The sequence below is a fragment of the Nicotiana tomentosiformis genome, chromosome 8, assembly GCF_000390325.3.
Source record: "Nicotiana tomentosiformis chromosome 8, ASM39032v3, whole genome shotgun sequence".
NCBI lineage: Eukaryota > Viridiplantae > Streptophyta > Magnoliopsida > Solanales > Solanaceae > Nicotiana > Nicotiana tomentosiformis.
The window spans coordinates 5929415-5952330 of NC_090819.1; the positions used below are offsets into that span (position 1 = coordinate 5929415).

Here is a 22916-nt window from a genome sequence, read left to right on the forward strand (position 1 = left end):
CTTTCCTTTAAGGTTTCTCAATGTTTTATTATTGCCCTTGTCTGTCTAGTGTCTACCACATCATTGTATTATTTTAAAGAGACATATCCAAATTTATCCTTGAACTATTCCAAATTATTTAATTTTTTATATGTATGATTTAAACTTCAAAATCATACCATAACCACTATTTAAAAATTGAATATCGTATCGAATAACAAAATATCAATATCGAAATTTTAGAATTTTAATTTCGGTATGATAATTCGGTATTTTATCAAAGTATGGGTAACTCTACTTAAAATATTACACGAAAAAAATATTTATTTCGAAGAAGAGTTTTGGAACAATAGTAGAATTATATTTGTATGGCCTATAGGTCAAGGAGGATCCGAGCCGTGAAATCAGTCACCGATACTTATAAAAGGATAGATTGCATACATTATATACCCTTGGTTTGGGTTGCGATCTTAACGAACACTACGTGAACGCAAGATCAAGCTAATGAACCAGAAACTAGAAAATGATATCAAAAGTAAAACTCAATAACTCTGTATACCGAGCTGACTTTTTTCTATTTTGATGTACACCTCCTAACTTGGAAAAAATTCAAATTTTCCTAAAAGCAACTACCAAATAATCTCTCACTCAAAATGGCAGTGTTTTTTTTCAAAACAATAAACAACGTCCAACGCATAACAGGCACACACATCTGAATAGCATTTTAGCCCTCTCTTTATTCTTCTCCTTCTTCTCCATTTTCTTCGTCTCAACAATCTCTTTAACCCAAGCACATGTTAACCTCGTAATTTGTGAAAAATCTGCAACCATTGGTCTGTTACCTTGTTCTTGATTCAGCTTAACAAGAAAGCTTCCAGAAACTTCCTTTTCCACAATTTCATTTCACTTAAGGGAAGAAACACAAGCAAAAATTATCAGCTCATAATTCCGGTTGTTTCTCATTATCAGAAATCGAAGATATTTTCGAGGAATCCGAGGTTTATTGCATTTTCTTTTTGATTTGGAATTTTCAGGTTGAAATTTGATGTTCATGTTCGAGAGAACCCCCAAACGTAGGAAAATCTCGAACATGTTTTTGAAATTCCGAATCTAAAAATCAGGGGTTTTGGATTTGAATGAAACTACATTTTACAACCGAATAAAAATTTCTAAAAGAAGAAAGTTTCTATTTTCCTTTTTTGGAAACCAGATGCAATGTTGTCCGTTTCGGCACCGTCGAGAACACGCAGTTCTCTGGAAGAAATGCTGGAATCACTCAAGCAAAGGGATGAGAATGAGAAGCCCAAAGATATACCACCGGCATTACCGGCCCGGCCCAAATTAGCTTCCAGAACTAGGCCTCCTTCTCCTAAGAGAACATTGCCCAATAATACTAAAGAAAATCGCAGTGTTGTTGAATTGGAGAATGGGAAGAAAGAAGAGGTTAAAGGGAAAAGAGGAAATATGTTTGGGGCCAAAAAGGGTAAAGAGATGATAATGGAGTTTAGTGAGTCACCTTATGTTAATTCATTTTCAGTAGAAAAGGAATATAGACAGAGATTTTGGGAAAAAGATGGGGCAAAGCTTGATAATAACAGACTTCCTTATTCACTCCCAAAGTTTCGCGAGGATGAGTGGAATGACAACATCAGTTATTTTATTGAGAAGGTAAAAAAAGGAAATTACTGTAAAGATTGTGTTTTGTGTTCAGTTTTATATACTTTTGTCTGCTTCTTTTGTTGCATCGACATAATGTTGGATTTCTGATAAGATTTAAGTTATTTACATTGACAATCTAATGATATTTTTACACCTTTAGCGTAATTTAACCTCTTATAGTAGGTTACTTACCATTTATTCTAAGTTATGAATCAATACATATTAAGTAGAGTTACCTATAACCACCTTTTAAATGACATGAATGTGTAAATATTCTCTAAACCGTTAGTGCATAGAACTTAATCTCTTTCTGATAATGGGCAGTGGGACAGTCCTTAGAGTTTGAAATAATCTTTTTCGCATGGGAGTTGCTACTGTCATTAATTGACTAGCTCTTATGAATGTCGTCAACGGAACTAACATCATGAACTCGTATAGGACAGAAAGCTCACACATCAGTGTTAATAGAAATGATTCATATAGCTAACTTCAAGTAGTTTGGCATTTGGGATTTAGGAGAACTCTAAATGTAAGGTTTGATAAGAGTAATTCTTGTTTGGTTTTTTCCACGCAGTACAGCTGCATAAGTTCTTGAATGTCTTTTGAAATATCTTTTCGGTCTTTTGTTTCTTGAGCTTACTGCAGTTTACTCGTAAATCTGGTGTATGTTTATAAAGTTGACGTTTTTAACTAATTGGCAAGTAGGTAAGGAAAAATTGTGCATCTTCTACTTTCAACTACCATTGTTTGTCTGGTTGTGTTTGGTTTGCTCTTTGGCGGGAAGATTTCACGGATTTTACCTATTGTGCTATAGCTTTTGGGACTATTTTTAAACGTAATTAACGAGTTATGTTTGGTTGAACACACTCAACTTCTAAGCTCTATGTTTCAGAAGCTTCGTGTCTGGTGCCGTCTGAAAAGTAGTCAATGGGAACTAGGACAAATACAATCAACTTCTGGAGACAAAGCTTCGGTATTGCTTTCTGATGGCAGTGTGAGTTCACATGTTCTGGCTATTCACTATGATGAACAGTGAAGCTTAAAACAATTGAAATTAAAAAGATGTGTATGTACTTAGACTTTGTCATCCTATAGGTTGTGGCGGTGCCTGTTGGAGAGCTTTTACCTGCAAATCCAGATATTCTTTCGGGCATGGATAATCTCATACAACTTTGTTATCTCAATGAGCCATCAGTTCTTCACAACCTCCAATATAGATATGCTCAGGATAGAATATATGTGCGTACTCTTAAGACGACTCATTGTTTCATTACATGTAAAACTTTGTCTTTTGGTTAATGTTTTCTGTTTTCTCTATGCTTCCAGACTAAGGCGGGCCCTGTTCTAATAGCAGTCAATCCCTTCAAAAAGATCCAATTGTATGGAAACGAACTTGTTACAGCTTACAGGCAGAAACTCTTGGATGATCCTCACATTTATTCTACTGCCGACACTGCCTACAGTCAAATGATGGAAGGTCTTTTTAATACCAAAGTTCATTCCTGGTCTCTGAAAACTTTAGATGAGAGCAGTCAATTCTTATTTTTTTTTTGCTTTCGCTCTGTATCTTGCAGATGAAATAAATCAATCCATCATCATAAGGTTGGTTTGAAGTGTCTCATTGTTAGATTTTATATAATCTGATGACAGTAAAGATGCGTTTTTCTAAACTGGTTGAGTAATTGCATGTCTTGGCTGTAATGATCAAATTTACGATAAACCTATGCTTGTATTTCTAAATGACTAACTTCTCTTCATATCATGTAGTGGGGAAAGTGGATCTGGGAAGACGGAAACAGCAAAATACGCGATTGAATACTTGGCTATGATTAGTGGAGGAAACAATCGGATAGAAAGCGAGGTTCTGCAGACAAGTTGCATATTGGAGGCTTTTGGGAATGCCAAAACTCCCAGGAATAACAACTCCACTCGATTTGTCAGTCTCTACACTTGTTTCCATCTTTTCTGCCCCCCCCCCCCCCCCCTCCCTTTTTTTTGGGGGGGGGGGGAGAGAGATGGAGTAGATTTTTGATTGGTTATGCCCCTTTTTTTGCACTTGAACTGATAGTTGTCTTGGTGGGTTGCAGGGAAAGTTGATTGAAATTTATTTTAGTGCAGAGGGAGGAATTTGTGGTGCTAATGTACAAACATGTAAGGATGCTTACTAAGTTGAATCTCCTTATAAAATACAACTTGTTGTAATTGTCTTGTTAGCATTGTTTTGGTATCAGTTTCTTGTAATTGTCTTGTAATATTGTTTTGGTCTCATTACTGACTTTTACACATCTTTATGCATGTCTAATATGTTGATGCTAAAATAATGAGCAGCTCTTCTCGAAAAGGTGGGCATATTTCTTCTCTGTGTTCTTCGTTGGATTGTCTTGTTAAATATGTATCTGTTCATCAGAGTCTAAATCTTTTGAAACACGTCTTATTTTGGCAGTCAAGAGTGGTTCAACTGGCTCATGGCGAGAGGTCTTACCATATCTTTTACCAGCTATGTGCTGGGGCTCCATCTGCTTTGAGAGGTTTGTATTTGGATATTGAACCTTTTATTGTAATATCTTTTTGTTACTTATTTTAGCTGTTTTGGGCTTCAGAGCTGTTATTGGCTCTAGGTTTTAGTTGTCTCAGTAGGATATGATTGTTCAGTAATTTCTCTATGTAACTTTATTAACATTTTCAAGCCAATGAACCAGCTTCTATTGTTACTGCTGCGTTTTACAACCTTTGAGATGTTTCTCCTCGTATCTTTTCTTAGAACTGAAATTACTATGATACTAAAGGTAACACAGGAGCTATAATTTTTTTTATAAAGTTCTTTTCTTTATTAGAAAACATTAGTTGATGATGGTGATCTTTTGTCTGAATTTGTGACACTGTAATTATAGATATGTATGAGCTTGCAATCACAAGTCTGTGGTTGCTTTGCCTAGATGCTATTGAATGCGGAAAATAATGTGTTATATACTTGGTGCGTGGAAGTTTGAGTCAGAAAGTTTGGAATTTGAACATAAACTAGATGAAGTATAGTTTCTACTATTTTAAAAGCCGAACAACTGTTTCTTGGCTAGATGTGTGATCGAATACTCTACAACTCTGCATGATTTTTGTTTTTGTTTCTCTTTGTTTGAGAGAGGATGTGGGTGTTAAGAAAACAAGTCCTTGGAAGATTTTGCGCTTTCACATTCAGAACAGTTATGCGATTCTTTTGTCAGATAAACTTAAGCTGAAAGGTGCTTCAGACTACAACTTTCTCAACCAGAGTGATTGCTTGGTGATCCATGATGTTCATGACGCGAAGAAGTTTCACATGCTTGTGGTGAGCTAAAGGGATCAAATTTATGGTTAATTTAGATTTTATTTTTCTTTCGATTCAAAGTCATGTTGGATCTATTTGTTATTAATTCCTTTCATGCACTCCCTTTTCAGAAAGCCCTAAACACAATGGGGATGTCCGAAAGTGACCAAGAGCATGCTTTTCAGATGGTTGCTGCAGTGCTATGGCTGGGAAACATAACATTCCAAGCAATTGGCAGTGAAAACTATGTTGAAGTTGCACAAAGTGAAGGTGAGCTATATTTGTGAAACACAGTTTTGCCAATTTTGCTCCTCTTGTTTTAATATTTGATTTCTATGCTTATACTTGTGTCATTATTGATCTCTGATGCAATTCTTAGTAGTCAAATGTAGCCTAGACTTCTTAATTTATGAAAGTTCTAGAGTTCCATGAGGTCATACAGTTCTTCAAACTCTTTCACACGAGGAGTCGGACTGCAATGAGAACGGAACGGATAAAGTAGACTGCTTCCAGGATTAAAGTTGGCGATAGGTGCTGTCAGAAGCAACTGTATTACTCTTTATTTATTTTTAAACGAAGAGTATGGTTGACTCTTTAATAATTGGTAATCTGGAAAGATGAATAATTCTTGGTAATTAATAGTATTCCTTGTTAATCATCCCAATATAGTAGCAGCAAGTAAAATATTCCATTGCGAAAGAAGTGGAGCACCTAGCTCGTAACTGTGGGATGCAAGTTTGTATATGCAAGATAGTGAAAGGAGTGCGTATAAAAATTCTCGGTAAGTCTTGCAGACTTCCCTCCAAAAGGTGGGACAGGTCCTTCAGAGAACATGCATTATGTAGCCAAAACATAGTTTCATAAATACATCATTAATAGAAATCATATACATGTGAAAGATCATTTAACTCTTCATATGCAATCGTGGGATTTCAAATCATATGGATTAGCTTAAACATTTAAAGATATTCCTTGAAATCATATCATTTGTCTGTTGGCCATTTACACTATCAAACTATGCTCACAGGTTCCATAAATCATCATACATTAAACATTCTTTAAACGTGGGATAATAGTTTGGAAATCTTATTTGAGGGACAACTTATTCCCACAGATCTTTTAGCAAATCATACTTTGCTCCCAAGAGTCATACTTCTTATACCTCACGCGCGAGGGCCATACTTTCTCATTATTCACCCCGAGGGCCATGCTTTATCATAATGTTATCATAATGCAGCTCATTTGGCTTCAATATATAACATTTCAATACAACACTTTTGGCCTCATCATGTATCTTATGAATATTTGTACAAATATGGCGTGGGCTTAAGCATGATTATATGATCATTTTCACTAGCACGACCCCTTTTGGCATGGTCGATAGATCAAAACATAGATATTTCAGTATTCATTTTCATTTCATTACAATCACCCACCAAATGTATTTCCATCGATCCAATACCTTAAACCAAGTATTTCTCACATTCCATTATATAAAACAACTAATTTGAGCGACATGGAGCATAGATTTGAATTAGGCTTAATGAAAATTTACGGGGCATTAAAAACAAATAATTGTGGGATAATCATGTCTATTCCTTTTACTATTACTGAAAATAGATTCGTATCATCTCTTGTATTTATTACTGTGATACTAGAATAGAAGTATGTATTTCCGTTGTCCCATTGCAGTATCCCCTTATTTTACTTCCCTTCTTCACTTTTATTCAAGTAATTTTTCCGTTAAGATGCTCAATTTGGAACCATCCCCATGCCATGCTCTAAAAAGGATGATCAATGGTTATTTTGTTTAGCACACAAAAGAAAAGAAGATTCACAAACACGGAGATGTTCAGTATTCATAAATTACTATAAGGAGGATGAAAGAGTGTGGATAACATGTTTAGGTTTGTGCACTCTTTCAAGAGGGCAAAGCAGTCAATCTGAAATTACTGCTTTGCCCTGTAGCCTATCTGAAATTTCTTTGTCTGGTCAAATATTACAATGTTGTTTCTCCTTTGAGTAGGAGACAGTGTGTCATGTTTTGTTATTGTCAGTTTTGCTACTATTTCCTGCACTTGTTTTTTTAACTGCAAATGAAATCTTTTCTAATCATCTCTCTTTGTACGTGAAGATTTTGAATTATGCCCAATTGTGCGAGTTTCCTGATACAGTGTTATATGTTATATCTATGATTATCTGGCAGCGCTAAAGCTAACCTGTTTGGTATTTCACCATCTCTAATATTGCAGCCGTTATAAATGCTGCTAGCTTGTTGGGCTGTAGTGCCAATGACTTCATGCTAGCTTTATCAACCAGGAGAATGCAAACTGGCAAGGATAAGGTTGTCAAGAGTTTAACCATGCAGCAGGTAAGTTACTTGGTTATATAGGTTCTCCTACAGATTCTCTCTGACATTTTCATCCTCACATTTGCCGTAATATGCAACAAGTGTGTTACTTTTGCGTATTATGAATACGGCACTCCTACCTTTTCTCTTAAGAACCATAAAAAATGATTTTAACTTTGGTTCAGGCAATTGATACAAGAGATGCATTGGCGAAGTTCATCTATGCAAACCTTTTTGACTGGATAGTGGATAAAATTAATAAATCTCTTGCAATGGGTAAAGAAAAGACTGCTAGAACCATAAATATCGTAGATATTTATGGCTTCGAATCATTTGAGGTAAATTGATTTTCAAGATGTTGTTGCTATTGTACCACATAAAAGTATATCTGTTGTCTCACTTGCCGTTCTTCCTTTTCAGAAAAATAGCTTTGAACAACTTTGCATAAACTATGCAAATGAGAGGCTCCAGCAGCATTTCAACCGACATCTGTTCAAACTTGAGCAAGAAGTAAGAACATTAGCATGTTTTGTAGTTACTGACTTCTTATTTCTTCATGCCCTTTTTTTGGGATATGGTTCTTATTTCTTCATTCCTTTCAGCTACTCAGTTCTTTAAACTTAGATAGGAAAACAAAGAACAATGCTTTTTGCTGACTTTGCATCAGTTAGCTATAGTATGAGTGAAGCTTTTTCCTTGTAAAAAATGAGTGAACTTTTCGTGAGAATTGGAGTGAGAAGGTCCGAGCACATATTTTAGGACCTCGGTTGCTGTCTGCAAATGTTGTTGAAGTTGTGCAGATGAAATAAATATCATTATCAGACACTTTTCTCTTTGTATTTGTGGATATCTGAGCTTTATTCAGACAACTGTGGATATTTATTACAGCTTATGTTGGATACTGACACCAAAACTGATGTACTTTAATTCAGGAATATGAATTGGATGGAATTGATTGGACAAAAGTAGATTTTCAAGACAACCAAGAGTGCTTGGATCTTTTTGAGAAGGTATTTGTGCATTTTGGTTCTTTTCTTCCACTCATTTTGCATTCAGGAATACTCATAGTCTGTGCAAAATTTCATCACTTTGGATTACACTTTTAACACTTCAGCATCACACAGACATAATCTTGTTTTGTTTTCCCTTGTAGTGTTCTTTCTCTTTCTCATATTCAATTGTCGATTTGGATAAGAAGAGACACTACCTCATTCGAATTATCACAATTTTGATGGACATCATTTACAAACATACATGCACACGCAGACACCCACCATATGTTCATATTGTAGAAATACTTCTCGACAGTGAAGTTGAAAATGCAAAATATCCAGTACACAGTGTAATTATATATCATATCTTGATCTGTGGATTCCAATGATGCCTTTTGCAGAAATCCATTGGGCTGATATCTTTATTGGATGAAGAGTCAAATTTTCATAAAGCGACTGACTTGACCTTTGCCAATAAGCTTAAGCAGCACCTGAAAGCTAACCCTTGCTATATAGGAGATAGAGAAGAATTTGGCATTCACCATTATGCTGGAGAGGTCAGTTTCTTTTCGAAATGTATCCCTTTTGGTGTCAAAACTTGTGCCATATGATGTCCTTTTAGATGTGAAGTGGCGATTTCCTTGAACTGAGACTCTTGTGAGACAATTAAGGTTTGGGATCTGATACATTAGAATTTGCTCATGGACAATAGTTGATGTTTCAATTAATAAAGATCAATAAGCTTCTTTCTAGTATATCTAATATTCGTTACTCGCTTTAATAGTTCTGTTTTGACCATCATAAAGTTTAATTTTATCTTTTTAGGTCATCTATGACACAAGTGGCTTCTTGGAGAAGAATAGAGATACGGTGCACTCTGACATTATTCAGCTACTCTCGTCAAGCAGTGAACACTTACCCAAGTCATTTGCCTCTTCTTTTGCTAATCAGTCTGCAGATTTTCAGAAGCAAACAGTTGCTACTAAATTTAAGGTAGTTATGTCATTTTCTTAATTCCTTATAAAACTAGATGTGCTGGTAAAAACATTTATAAATTTCTTTTGAGAAAATAACAATTTTTATTCTGATGCTATAAGAAATACCTAATGCTGCCTTTATCAAAATCTTGCAGGACCTATTGTTCAAATTGATGCAGCAGTTGGAAAGTACTGCGCCACACTTTGTTTGTTGCATAAAACCGAACAATAAGCAGGTTCCTGGCATGTACAATAATGATCTTGTCTTTGAGCAGCTCAGGTGCTCTGGTCTTCTTGACATTGCTAGGATCTCTAGATCTGGGTATCCTACTAGGATGACACATCAAGAATTCTCTAAAAGGTGAATTATGTGCTCCTTTCTTTGCTGCTGAATTTCCCTTTTGGATGCTTTATAACTTATACAAATGTGGTTATTTAGGTATGGTGTCCTTCTTCCGCAAGTTCATGAATCCAAAGATCCCTTAAGCATGTCAGTTGCAATTCTGCGGCAATTTGATATCCTTCCCGAAATGTACCAAGTTGGGTATACAAAGTTATATTTCCGGGCAGGACAGGTAAGTTTGTTGCTTTTTCGTAGTTTCTTAAGTGTACCTATGTTTTCTTTTATCACGAAAAATAATTTGGATTGCCATTAATCATTGAAGCAGATACCTTGTAACTTATTTAATCATTACTACTATAGAATTAAGCAAATAAAAATGTAACGTGTCTTAAAATTTGGTTACATCATGAAGAGAATTTCAGATTTAAGAAGCATATTTGACTTGGAATATTTCTGCAAATAGTCCTGTTATAGTTATCTAATGAGAAATGAAGATAAATATGCTAATAATTTTCCTATGATAAGTATGGCTAATTTGGACTTCTAGTGAGGCAATGGTTGTGCACGTTATTAAAGAATCAATTTCCTGGTGTATCGATTTTCTGAACTTCTTTCTTGGTGACTTGTAGATTGCTGCACTGGAGGATGTGAGAAAACAAGTTTTGCAAGGCACTCTTGAGGTACCGAAGTGCTACAGTGGTCATTGTGCTCGTCGTCACTTCCTTGAGCTCGAAGGAGTCATCATCATACTCCAGTCATGTAAGGCAAAATGTTTTGCAGCAGTTTTAATTTTGAGAATGTTGATCAACCTTCGAAGAAGCTATTTATGAACAGAATTTTCTCAAGCCAGTTTTGTTTGTATATGATTTTGTTTGTTTTAAGTAGTTAGTATATGACTTAAAGTTCTTGAGCAACCAGGGATTCCATATCCAAGCTCTTTTCTCTCATTTCTTTCTTCCTTTCTTTTTTAGTGGAAATATGTCACACTGCTGAAAGTTCTTAAAGTGATTAACGACATGAAATATTGTGGAACTTTTAAGTCAAGGTTATTATTCTTGGAGGTATGATGTCAAAATATTTTCTTGTAGTCGTTCGTGGTGAAATTGCTAGAAGGCAGTATAATGCATCTCTGGAGTCGAAACGAAAGGCTGCTAACAAAGAAAACGACAAGCAGCTGGTGGCTGTTGTGCAGATACAATCAGGTAAAGTTTTTTCTTTGGCGACTATGATTATGAAATGAAATATGGGTTTATATGCCTTGCTTTTCTTTTATTGCAGCAATTCGTTGCTGGTTGGCACAGAGGCATCTTAATCAGCTGCAGAGTTTGAAAAAGTTAAACCAAGATAGAGAAAAACAAGGCAGAAAGACGCTGGAGGTGAAGGTACCGTATTTGATAGAGAATGGTGGATATCTTCATACGCAAGCTCTCGTCCGTCAACTTCTGTTATCTAGAGGGACCTTAGCATGGAATGATTTATCTTTCTTCTAAAAGCTTTTTCATAAATACTATTGTAATTTTTCTTTTTTCTTCGTTCAGAATTGTAGTGTCTGCTTCAGGATTAATATCTTTAAGAATTTGGTGGCCTGTTGCGTGAAGCCAGTTTTAGGTATCTTTCCCCCCCTTTTTTTGACAAGCAAATCCAATTAAAGGTGTTCTGCTACTTTTCTGATATGAGGAATGAGAAAATGTTTCATAGTCTCCTTTCTCTAGACGATGAAATGCTCAGTCTTGAAATTGCTGAGAGTTTGATTCTTTAATTAGAAGGTAAAGAAGTGAGAAAATATGAGTCTTTTTCAATGGATAGGAAGGCCCTTTTTTGGTTTAGATGTTAATCCTATTGCCCAATCTGCAGCACCAAAGAAAAAACAATCACTTAGCAGCCCAAAAGGAAAGAATTAGGACAGTAGGTCAAGAGTATTTAATGGAGCCCACCCCTTTTCTCTACCTTATATTCCAATTTCTCTTTTCTCTGTTCTAATTGCCCATGGCTGTCACTTTGACAGCTGAAAGCAAGGTTGATTCTGTACTAAGCTTAAATCTTTTTGTCTCAGCAGGACTTCCCTGCAGAAATTTTACCTTCTGTTGTAGAAGACTTCGAAAGGCGCGTTATGGTGGCTGAGGCATCCCTTGACGAGAAGGACAAGGAAAATGCTGCCCTAAAGGAGCAAGTAAACCAATTGGAGGCCCGATGGTCAGATTATGAGGTCAGGATGAGGTCGATGGAGGAGATGTGGCAAAAGCAAATGGTGTCTTTGCAGGTTTGTAATATCTCCAAATCCATGTGATAATATAGTATAATTCTATACACGAAGCAGAATTTTTTGTTGTTGCATTTCCTTCCATTTGAAGAAAAAGTTTGTGAGATGAAACTGCGGAATGAGACTGATAAAATCCTTTTGAAAGTTATTTTGATGCAATTAATGTGCATGTAGTCATTACGCTTCTAGCGCATTGAAGAAGCATATTTTCTTTCCCCACGACGGGAGAAGCAATTGTTAGAGTAAAGAATAATAAATCTTTATCAATGTAGGAAGAATTGTTTTTTCTACCATGGATGTGTACGTGGTTGATATTATTTTAATTTGCTTTCAGAAAAGGAGTTTAGGTTTATGCTCTTCTATATACATGAATGTTTAAATTGCCAACTATCTTATATATCAAATGCTTCGCTACGCAGGTAAGTCTGGCTGCTGCCAAGAAGAGTCTCGGTGTTGACAATCCAGCCGGTCACCCTGGAAAACGTGAAGGTTCCCAATCTCCTTGCGGTTATGATTCTGAAGACACAACAACTATGGGCACTCACACTCCTGGGGGCAGCACTCCTATCGAATTTGCTAGCAACGGTGTAGATTTTGGAGGTATTAGAGAGAATAATGGCGGTTTATGTGTAGTCAATTACCTTAACAGGGAGTTTGAACTACGGAGACAAAATTTTGATGACGAAGCCATGGCAATTGCTCAGTTGAAGTCAGAGCAGTTACATTCAACTAATCCTGCAGAAGATTTTCGAAGACTGAGACATAGGTTTGAGGAATGGAAGAAAGATTACAAGGCCCGGTTAAAGGAGACAAAGGCAAAGGTACACAAGCTTAGTTATTCAGAAGCAGAAAAAACTCGTAGAAATTGGTGGGGAAAGAAGAGCAAAAGATAGTAACTCTACATAATTCTTCTTCTTCTTCTTCTTCTTCTTCTTCTTCTTTTGTGTGTGAAAATGTATAGTTGAAAGTAATTTTCCCAACTATGGGTGTCTTAGTGTAGCAGAACTAGTCGAGACTGGGGAATGTAGCGTGCTCCGAAAGGATCCACTCTGATCCATCTGTTTGTGAATAGCTTGTTGTAGACTATGTTAGGTTCTCAACATACATATATGTTGGAGTTAGTTCGAAAACAGACTAGAAATTTCCTAGTCCATAGATTTTTATGCCTAAGTGTTGCAGCAGTTGTTATAAATTGTTTGCAATTGCAGAAGAATGATTACTAATTTTTTATAACTTAATGAGTGACAAAACATGATTGCATTTTACTTATTAGATATACATTTCTGGACTGATTAATCCTAGCTGTTTTAAGAATATCGTTATAAGTGGAATTACCTGTATATATACTGCTCACATCCCTAATTGCCTTCTCCATTCAACAAAATGAAAATAATCATGTCAAATTTCAGCTTGGTCATAAACCATTGTGGAGCTGTCATAATTAGAGTTGTTGGACTTAAAAGTAACAAAAGTTTCATATGATAAACACCAGCTTCTGGACTTTATTTGATAGGATAAGCTGCCCATTCAAGATTGAATGTTCTTGCTACTTTTCCCTTGTCCTTTCCTTTTTTGCTGTTACAAACAAAGAAGAGACTCCATTGTTGAGATTAGGAAGCATATAACCATCTTTTTTTCTTTAGACAGAATAGCATATAATCTGTTGTTTCAATTTATATGATGTTTGACTTGACATGCAGTTTAAGAAACAAAAAAGGAAGATTTTGGAAAATTATAGTCTTAAAGGCAACAACAACAACAAATCCAGTATATTCTCATAAGTGGGGTCTGGGGAGGATAACGTGTACGCATACCTTAACTCTACCATAAAAAAGGCAGAGAGGTTGTTTCCGGTAGACCCTCGGCTCAGGAAAAATAAAGGGAAGGGGCAATGACAATGACAAGCAAAAACCAATCAGAAAACCAAGCCAAAACTAATACTAGGTAGTGCAATAGAAAACTGAAACGAAGGCAATAACAAGTAATAACAGAAGTCTAAAAATACAAAAATACACTAAATGATGTACTAAAACTACTGTAACAAACAATGACGAAGCTCGGCTACCTAAACATCTATCCTAATTCTCAATCTCCACCCCTTTCTATCCATGGTCATGTCCTCACTAAGCTATACTTGAGCAACACCTTATCTTATATGTCTATAGAAGCTTCTCTTCTCATTAACAACTTGTTTGAATGGTTGTTACCTATTGTATTGTATCGTATTGTTACTTTAAACGGAAAAGGGTAAAAAATGCACTTGAACTATTTGAAATAGCTCAAAAATGCCCTTAGTTTGTTTTTGGTACTAAAAATATCCTTGCTGTCTATATTTTGGACCAAAATGCCCTTAAACTGTTAGTCTTGCCATTGAAGGTGACATGACAATCCAACTGGGTAAGATTTGCTTACATGGCCATCCACCTAAGCAATCCAGCATGGCAAAATTATTTTTCCGAAATTTTTAAAAAAATACAAAATCAACACTTATTCCGAAAAAAGTAAAAAAAATTTCGGACGGCAAAAATATTTTTCAGGAAATTTTTTACTTTTATCGGAATAAGTGTTGATTTTGTATTTTAATAAAAATTTTCGAAATAAATAATTTTTCCGGAAATTTTTTACTTTTTTGGAATAAGTGTTGATTTTGTATTTTAATAAAATTTTCGAAAAAAATAATTTTTCCGAATTTTTTTTACTTTTTTCGGAATAAGTGTTGATTGTGTATTTTTAAAAAAAATTCGTAAAATTAATTTTTCCGAAAAAATAATTTTGCCATGTTGGATTGCTTAGGTGGATGGCTATGTAAGCAAATCTAACCTAGTTGGACTGCCATGTCACCTTCAATGGCAAGACTAACTGTTTAAGGGCATTTGTGGTCCAAAATATAGACGACATGGATATATTTTGGCCCTTTTTGAGCCAAACAAACGGAGGGCATTTTTGAGCTATTTCAAATAGTTCAAGGATATTTTTAGCCCTTTTACGTACTTTAAATGCAATGTTTGTTTTGATTGTTACTTAAATTTTATTAGATCGTATTGTTAAATTCGTTGACGAAAAGTGTCACTTTATGTAACGACGGATTTGGTGTGGTGACGTCGTTACCTTGAGTTTTTTCTCTCATCTTGTCTTTCTACTATTAAATAATTATATTTTATCCTTTATTCTACTTTTTATATAATATTTCTACGTCATATCCTATTATTTATTAGCAATATTGCAAGTTTATTTTTCATATTGTTCGTGCGTGACATCATGAAACCACAACAAATGATACAATCTATGCAAATGTTGTATTCATCAAACAATACAATACATTATGAAACCCAACAAATGATACGACATGGAACAACCATCCAAACAAGGTGGAAGTGTAAAATGAAAAGTTTTGTTCCCAAATAAGATAAAATTGATAAAAGAAATAAAATGCGGTGAACGTGGATCGAACACGTGACCTTCAGATCTTCAGTCTGACGCTCTCCCAACTGAGCTATCCCCGCTTTGCCCTTCGTCTGATAAAGTAAAGTACATATATAAAAGAAAATAATAACTGCATAATACGAGGACCGTATTGCAATATTAGGACATTTTTAGAGGACCTCGAGCCATTTGCGCTTTTAAATCCCTTCAACCTGAAAAAACGCCAAAACGCACAGGCAAAATCACTTTACTTTTGCCGGAATCACAAATTCCGATTCTGAAGTCCGGTGAACTCAAGAAATGGTTATCAAAAAACGGGTAAACAAGCTTCCTGCTGAAAATGGCGGAACCAATGATGTTGAAGGTTTCCCTAAGAACAAAAAATGCAACGAACAGTTCGATCACTGGGCTTTTCTGGTAATTTCTGTTAGTACCTTGAAAATGTATATTTAATTTGTTTATATTTTCTGTGTGTGTGTGTGTGTGTGTGTAATTGAGCCATCTAGTTTTGTTGAGGTGGCAGTTGTAATTGGGACCTCCTAATTTTTCACAAAAAAATGTTAAAAGTCCTGTAAGAAGTTGTGCTTTGTTAATATGGATCTGAATGTCTGTTAACTGTATGAATTCTTCTGCATTTGATACGATGGAATTTCGATAGATGTGTTTTTGTTATTCTTACACCAGCCAATTTATAATAGTCATTACTCATATATCTTTCTAACGGAATTATTATTATATTCTTATAAGCGTGGTGTCGGGGCAAGCTTACCCGCACCTCGACTAATTCTACGGGGCAGCTGCTACCTCTCACCAGTACAAGTACCGAGTAACTCTGTCCATCAAGGCTTGGACAGATGGGAAGAAATCACCAAGTATTTTGCCTTGGCTGGCTGGGATTTGAACCTGAGACCTCATGATTCTCAACTCACATCATTGACCATTAGGCCACACCCTTGGATTTTAGTATCTGTGGAGTTATACTATTGGATTGGTGCTTAGGGTATTAAATTATTATAGTAGCACGGTTTGTAATGCTGACTCCATTTAGATTTAATCGTAAAGTCTAGCTTTTGATTAGTCAATTTGCCTAACTTTGAGTAAAACTATTTAAAGATTAACTTATTTTAAGATATCAAGTTTATAAGTATTTTTAGATAAAAAATTTCAGTTAAACTACTTATGTTTACCTAGAGCACCTCATCCTACTATTTGAACTATTCTTTTATTTTAAAAATGGTAATGTTGTTGTTGTTGTAATAATGAAGTAGTGGCTTTGGTAGTGTAATTACTCTTTTTAAGGAATTTATGCTCCCACCATGTTACTGTGTTTATAAAGACAATTGAGATACATGTCAGCGAAGCCTGAGTTTTCCTAAGAACATTTTGCGCGTAGTTTTGGATTGAGGTGTAGTTGTAAATGTTAATAAAATGTATGTTTAATGGTGCATATTGTGACTTTCACGTGGTTTTTTCCGTAGATTTGTGTAGAAAAAAAGAATGGAAATTCTCTGGCATCTCTCATTGGTACTCGTGTTAATCCAATATCTTTTAGCCTTATTTGGGTTTCTTTGTTTGTTTGCAATCTTGATCTTGCATCCCTCATCTACAGAAGCTTACGAATCAATATGGTTTTGGTCAGAGGTGGATCCATAATTTGAACTTTATGGGCCGAGTTCGAATTATACCACAATTCATTTGATTTACTAGACTCAAAATGAATTATTTGTACTTATTTAGTGAATTTTTTAACATATATATAGTGCCCGAGTCAAAGCTACTGTTTCAGATGAATCCATACCTTCCCCTCTACATCCGCCCCTGGTTTTGGTTACTGTTTTTATGGTCGAAGCAAGTGATTCCCCTTCTTTGGTATACCTGTCCATTAAGGCATACTTCCTTCTTGCATATGTGTTACAGCTCATGGCTGGGGCTGGGGCGACTCATGAGGTTTATGTTCGTAGCACCTCCTCTTATTTGAGTGTATTTTACTCTGCTTTTGCCTGCAGTAATCACTGTTCATTTTAAATATTCATACAAGTACAACAGTGTTCCGTAGGTATAAAAGAAAGACAAATTATTCCTAACTGGTGAACCATGTTTGGGTGAGGGGGTTTGGGGGGGGGGGGGGGAGCTTTAATCCACCGAGTTTCAAAGTTGGAAGTAGCAGATTTCTCGGTTATCAGGAAAAAAGGAGAGAAATAATTTTTTTTTTGGAGTGAGATGGCCTGAATAGAACAAAATGGACACATAAGATTCATATAGTACAGTCAACTTGTTTGGAATTGAAGCGTAGTTGATCAAGTCTTTTGCCATTGCCTTTTCCTTTTCTGTTACCTGTAATTATAATGTGTCCATAAAATTGAACTGTTAGAGTGGTCTACATGGCCTACATTATAATTTTGTGTTTATGGTTGATGTTCTACTGATGCTGATTTTTGCAGGATCAAATTGAGGCCCCTATGTGGGTGGACCTTACCTTAGAATATAAGTCTGCCTATCAAGAAAAGTGAGCATCTACACAAGTTGTTAGGTTCTCAAATTCATGTTGGTTGCTTGGGAAATTAGTTTCTTGATCCAGCATATTCATCTTTTTGTTGCAGGGACGATGATTGGTTCCACATAAGCCATCCGTAAGCATCTTCTCGTTTTTCTTACTTAAGCAGTTTCACTTTATCGACGTGGTATCCTTACGTTGAATGAATATTTAGGTTTCACCACGCCTCTTCTAAAATGTTGAAATCTGCATTTTCTCATGCTGGAGAGGGTTCCATAAACCTAGAGCTCGGGTTGCAGGGGTCATGTTCTCCTAAGCTTCCACCTTCGATTTCAAGATCAAGAGGCAAAGATTTCCGAAACAGACAATTGGGACAAGGATATCATTGGCTTACCTTGGATAAGAAACATCCAGTTAAACAATTAAGCTCTAAATCTTCATCTGCAGATTCAGAAGCTTGTAAAGTAGTTAAACAGAAGGCAAGCTCCAAAAAATTAACAAACTATGCTGCTTCAGACTCAGGTTCTTCTTGTCAGCCACCAGATCTTAGTTCTGGCAATGAAAAAATTAGCTCGAACTCTTTGGCTGTCATGAGATACGAAAGCCTGCCAAGAAGCTGCATTACATCGGAGAACGGTGAACAACATTACCAAAAATCATTGGGCGTTAACAGTTTAAAGAAGCCTCTCAAAGTGTCTGATCAAGTACTTGGTCGAACTAGTGGCTTCTTGTCAGATCTAAGAGTAAGTCTGGGGAAAAGTTGTGTTACAAGACAAGCATCAAGAATGGAGGCAAACAATTTTAGGCAGTCAGAAGGTCAGAAATCTTCTTCAAGTATGTCGAGTGTAGGATCTTCTTCAAACCCCTACAAGGAAAGGGAGAATCTAAATGAGAGAAAAATTAAAGAGAAAACTCCAGATAGTAGAAATGCAAGTAGGATGGCTCGAGCTCCAATTGGAGAAATTAAGAAGGCAAAGATGTCCAAGGTTCCTGTTCAACCTCCTGATAAAACTTCTAACGCTAAATTGGTTACTGGAAGATCTGTTTCTTCGTCCATTAGGAATGAAGGTGCTAAAGAAAAGGTGAGAGACTGGAAAAGTTGTTTGAAAAGCTTATATGACAAGCTTCCCATTTTCATTTTCAGTAAAAGGTTATGATTAGGTAGGCTATTGAATAGAATTTGTATGCTTTTTGCCTTTTGTTTTACTGATAGGTTTGGAGATTGAGAAGGGTTTCCCTAGTTTTTGACCATCTTTAAATTATTGAGCATTTGAGCCAGGGCGAACATTTTAGATAAATTGAGCTGCTCTCAGGCTTCAGTCTGTTCGATGTTCGTGATGCATTATTTCATAACGTTTCATGTCACTTTCAACGAATGACAAACCAATTGATTTATCCAATTTTTGTGTTATGTTATAGGTACATCAACATAATGTACAAAGAAAACCTCTTATATTTCGAAGAGCCAATGATCATGTATCCTCAATTGTGGTCTCGAAGGCTACTGCAAGAATTGGAGGTAGCCAGTGCGTTAGGACTGTTGGCACCAGTAAGGTGAATGTGGTTGGGAGAATGGGAATGACCCAGAAGTCAAGCATCAATGGCAACCAAAGGTGTCGTACAGAATTCACAAGTTACACAAAGGAGAATAAACGAAGCACTGAGAACGCAAAGTCTAGTGATTTGATGGTAACCTTTGTCCTCTTAGCTACTATTATTGTTAATTTTTCTGTTCAATTGTAAAAACAAAAAAGGTATCTCTATATTAGATTAGTATATGCAAATTGATCCCATTCTGGAGACAGATTGCAGAATTTAGAGTATTCATTGATCATAGTCAGTAGTTTGTGGCCTTATTTCATGGAGTGCAACAGTCCTAACAACTACAGAGTAGACCTGAGATGACCCATGAAATCGGACTAACCAGCTTGATAAAACAAAGCCCAGAGTGACCAATAAGAAAAAACTGAGCCTGCACGGTCCAGGCCCAGTTACTGAGCCAAGGTTGGTCCTAGGTTTTTCAACCAGTTAAGTGACCTGGACCATGACCGGCCCGGTCCAGACCAGCTAGGAATTAGAGAAAGTCCACTTTTAACCGAGATATTTCCTAAAAGAATAAAGTAGAAATTCCAAAGATAAAAGAAAATATAGGAAACATTCTTTTTTGAAAAAGAAAATAGCCTGGCCTATCCCAGCCCTTTACAAGTCCTGTTTACCGTTAGGGGTCGTGGTCTTTGTCGGGCTTATCCCCTTAAAATTAGCACAGCCTGGCCCATTTGAATTGAGCCAAGTGCAGGACTGGACCAAGTCCATCCAGCTGGACCAAGCCTGTCTGAGCTGGTCCAGTTAGCACATTTATTTTAAAGCATATACTTATTAGTTATCGAGGCCCTTGGTTAATAAGCTGTATGGTTGTTTTGAGGAATAATTAGATTTGTCACTCTTGCATCTCATTTTGATAGGGTTTCTTCCCATTGTTTATTTATGAGGTGTCAGATAGTCCTTACACCTATAGTAATTCGGTGGGAGAAGCAATTGTGCGAAAGGATTAACTGCCTTTACAATGTTACTAATGCAGGTGAACGCTGATAATAAAAGGGACGTGGCTAATCGTGTGAATACGAAGAAGAAGGTTTTCCTTAGATAAAATAGCTAATCTGTATGTACATAGTAGCACTCTGCCTGTTTTCATTCTTGTCGAGCTGCAACGAAGATGGATAAAATGATATGTTGATCGTCTTATGCTGTCAAATAGGTTTTACGATTTTCATTTTAGTTCATCTTGTTGATATTCAATGTCCACTGAATAAAAGAGAGCTGCAATGGGAGATCAAGCTCTCTGAAATTTTGCTTTGCAGATGTTGATCAAAAGTTGACAGTATGTCTATTTTCCACATTAATTTGTTCAACATTACTGTGATGCTGTCTTTTTTCACAGGGTAAGCCATCTAAACTTATCGATAAATTTCATTGATCTATTGATTATATCTTGATCCTTCAAGTGATAACTTACAAGAAATGAAACATGAACTGTAGCTTCAATCAGAATCCCTTTTATAGACCTCAAGTCAAGCCCCTTCTCCCTTTAGTTTTTCCTGTACATCTAAAGGGTGTACATTCTTGTGAAATTCTGAAATTGCTAAGGGTGTGTTTGGTACGAATGTTTTCCAATTTTCCCATGTTTGGTTGGCCTAAATGTTTTGGAAAACATTTTCCTCGTGAACTCATTTTCCTCCAATTCCCTATCAAGAGAAAGGAAAACATTTTCCAAAACTCCTTCTCAACCTTCACAAATCCCCATCCCCACCAACCCACCCCACCCCCCCACACTCCCGCCCCACCCCCACCTACCCACCCCACCCCTCCACCCCACCCTAAATAAAAATATTATTATTAGTACTTTCTTTTCATGTTATAGATAGATTTTTTTTTCATTTCTTCATGATATATAAAAGTATTTTTTTCATTTTAACAAAAAAAATACTTTCTTTTCATGTTATAGATAGATTTTTTTTTCATTTCAACAAATGAGTATTTTTTTTCATGATATATAAAAGTATTTTTTTCATTTTAACAAAAAAAATACTTTCTTTTCATGTTATAGATAGATTTTTTTTTTTCATTTCAACAAATGAGTATTTTTTTTCATGATATATAAAAGTATTTTTTTCATTTTAACAAAAAAATACTTTCTTTTCATGTTATAGATAGATTTGTTTTTCATTTCAACAAATGAATGTTTTTTTTCATGATATATAAAAGTATTTTTTTCATTTTAACAAAAAAAATACTTTCTTTTCATGTTATAGATAGATTTTTTTTTCATTTCAACAAATGAGTATTTTTTTTCATGATATATAAAAGTATTTTTTTCATTTTAACAAAAAAAATACTTTCTTTTCATGTTATAGATAGATTTTTTTTTTTCATTTCAACAAATGAGTATTTTTTTTCATGATATATAAAAGTATTTTTTTCATTTTAACAAAAAAATACTTTCTTTTCATGTTATAGATAGATTTGTTTTTCATTTCAACAAATGAATGTTTTTTTTCATGATATATAAAAGTATTTTTTTCATTTTAACAAAAAAAATACTTTCTTTTCATGTTATAGATAGATTTTTTTTTCATTTCAACAAATGAGTATTTTTTTTCATGATATATAAAAGTATTTTTTTCATTTTAACAAAAAAAATACTTTCTTTTCATGTTATAGATAGATTTTTTTTTTTCATTTCAACAAATGAGTATTTTTTTTCATGATATATAAAAGTATTTTTTTCATTTTAACAAAAAAATACTTTCTTTTCATGTTATAGATAGATTTGTTTTTCATTTCAACAAATGAATGTTTTTTTTCATGATATATAAAAGTATTTTTTTCATTTTAACAAAAAAAATACTTTCTTTTCATGTAGAAAAAGTATTTTCTTTTATTTCAATAAAATGAGTACTTTATTTTCATGTTTTAGAAAGAATATTTTCTTTTTCAACCAAATAAAGAGTTTTTTTTTTAGTTATGGAACACAAATTTCAACGTTAATTTTGCATAAAAAAGTAAAGCAACACATTAGTTCCTTTGGGTTTGTGTGAATTTTTAGAGACTTGGGTGAAGGGGGTGGGGTGAGGGGGATGAGGAGAGTAGCATAAAAAAATATTTTCTACTCTCTAACCAAACACTAGAAAATATTTTTCGGAAAATATTTTTCACTCATCAACCAAATAAGGGAAAATAAGTGATAAAATCACTCATTTTCATAGAAAACATTTTCCTTACCACTGTATGCCTCCACCATTGGCGGTTAGCAGGGGCGGAGCCACCTAGAGCCAAGAGGGTTCATATGAACCCGCTTCGTTGAAAAATTTTGGTATTTTATGTAGGTTAAATTCTGTAAAATATAGATATAACCCTTCGTGTTGAACCCACTTGAAAGAAGATGATCCTTTGGAAAGATGATCAAGCGGGTTAAAACTTTAGTGCAGCACTTAAGCAGTTTTTTTCCCTAGTTTTTGGAGGCTAGGACTAATAAATAGTTACCCTTGTTAGTTGATTCTTCCTTTTCCTCTATGTGCTTTAGTTTTTATCTCTATTTTTGTACTTTATTTTTATTTTACATTTCATCTCTTTACTAAAAT

General features: G+C 35.1%; 2 protein-coding genes and 1 non-coding gene across 8 annotated transcripts; 2 read left to right on the plus strand and 1 right to left on the minus strand.

The window, feature by feature from the left end:
* The first annotated feature begins 545 nt into the window (after positions 1-545).
* On the plus strand, positions 546-13126 carry LOC104087089 (myosin-2-like). Of its 5 annotated transcripts, XM_009591485.4 has the most exons (25): positions 616-977; positions 1190-1647; positions 2531-2632; positions 2734-2877; positions 2965-3115; positions 3213-3240; positions 3406-3574; positions 3726-3789; positions 3967-3980; positions 4082-4166; positions 4857-4960; positions 5071-5209; positions 7192-7310; positions 7475-7627; positions 7710-7799; positions 8222-8299; positions 8683-8838; positions 9107-9274; positions 9414-9619; positions 9698-9833; positions 10231-10360; positions 10690-10803; positions 10880-10983; positions 11655-11861; positions 12281-13126. In XM_009591485.4, exons 2-25 carry the CDS (start codon positions 1195-1197, stop codon positions 12752-12754), a joined length of 3588 nt encoding a protein of 1195 aa, XP_009589780.1. In that variant the 5' UTR covers positions 616-977; positions 1190-1194; the 3' UTR covers positions 12755-13126. The 5 variants fall into 5 exon arrangements, with proteins under 5 accessions (XP_009589778.1, XP_009589781.1, XP_009589782.1 ...); XM_009591483.4 differs by having other exon boundaries at positions 546-1647; XM_009591486.4 differs by having other exon boundaries at positions 546-1647; positions 11658-11861.
* Positions 13127-15291: 2165 nt separating this feature from the next.
* TRNAF-GAA (transfer RNA phenylalanine (anticodon GAA)) lies at positions 15292-15364 on the minus strand. Its single transcript has one exon. It is a non-coding gene; the product is annotated as a tRNA-Phe (tRNA).
* A 110-nt stretch (positions 15365-15474) lies between these two features.
* On the plus strand, positions 15475-20756 carry LOC104087088 (uncharacterized). Of its 2 annotated transcripts, none has more exons than XM_009591482.4 (6): positions 15475-15701; positions 17738-17790; positions 17885-17914; positions 17993-18860; positions 19198-19467; positions 20357-20756. In XM_009591482.4, exons 1-6 carry the CDS (start codon positions 15585-15587, stop codon positions 20423-20425), a joined length of 1407 nt encoding a protein of 468 aa, XP_009589777.1. In that variant the 5' UTR covers positions 15475-15584; the 3' UTR covers positions 20426-20756. The 2 variants fall into 2 exon arrangements, with proteins under 2 accessions (XP_009589777.1, XP_009589776.1); XM_009591481.4 differs by having other exon boundaries at positions 15476-15701; positions 17726-17790.
* Positions 20757-22916: the final 2160 nt, after the last annotated feature.

Bases quoted from the DNA above. Each gene is read 5' to 3' on its own strand.
- LOC104087088 (XM_009591481.4), top strand. From the start codon at position 15,585: ATGGTTATCAAAAAACGGGTAAACAAGCTTCCTGCTGAAAATGGCGGA. The intron at 17,915-17,992 runs GTAAGCATCTTC...ATGAATATTTAG, and splicing joins TGGTTCCACATAAGCCATCC to GTTTCACCACGCCTCTTCTA. The intron at 19,468-20,356 runs GTAACCTTTGTC...TTACTAATGCAG, and splicing joins CAAAGTCTAGTGATTTGATG to GTGAACGCTGATAATAAAAG.
- LOC104087089 (XM_009591483.4), top strand. From the start codon at position 1,195: ATGTTGTCCGTTTCGGCACCGTCGAGAACACGCAGTTCTCTGGAAGAA. The intron at 4,961-5,070 runs GTGAGCTAAAGG...CTCCCTTTTCAG, and splicing joins AGAAGTTTCACATGCTTGTG to AAAGCCCTAAACACAATGGG. The intron at 8,839-9,106 runs GTCAGTTTCTTT...TTATCTTTTTAG, and splicing joins TTCACCATTATGCTGGAGAG to GTCATCTATGACACAAGTGG.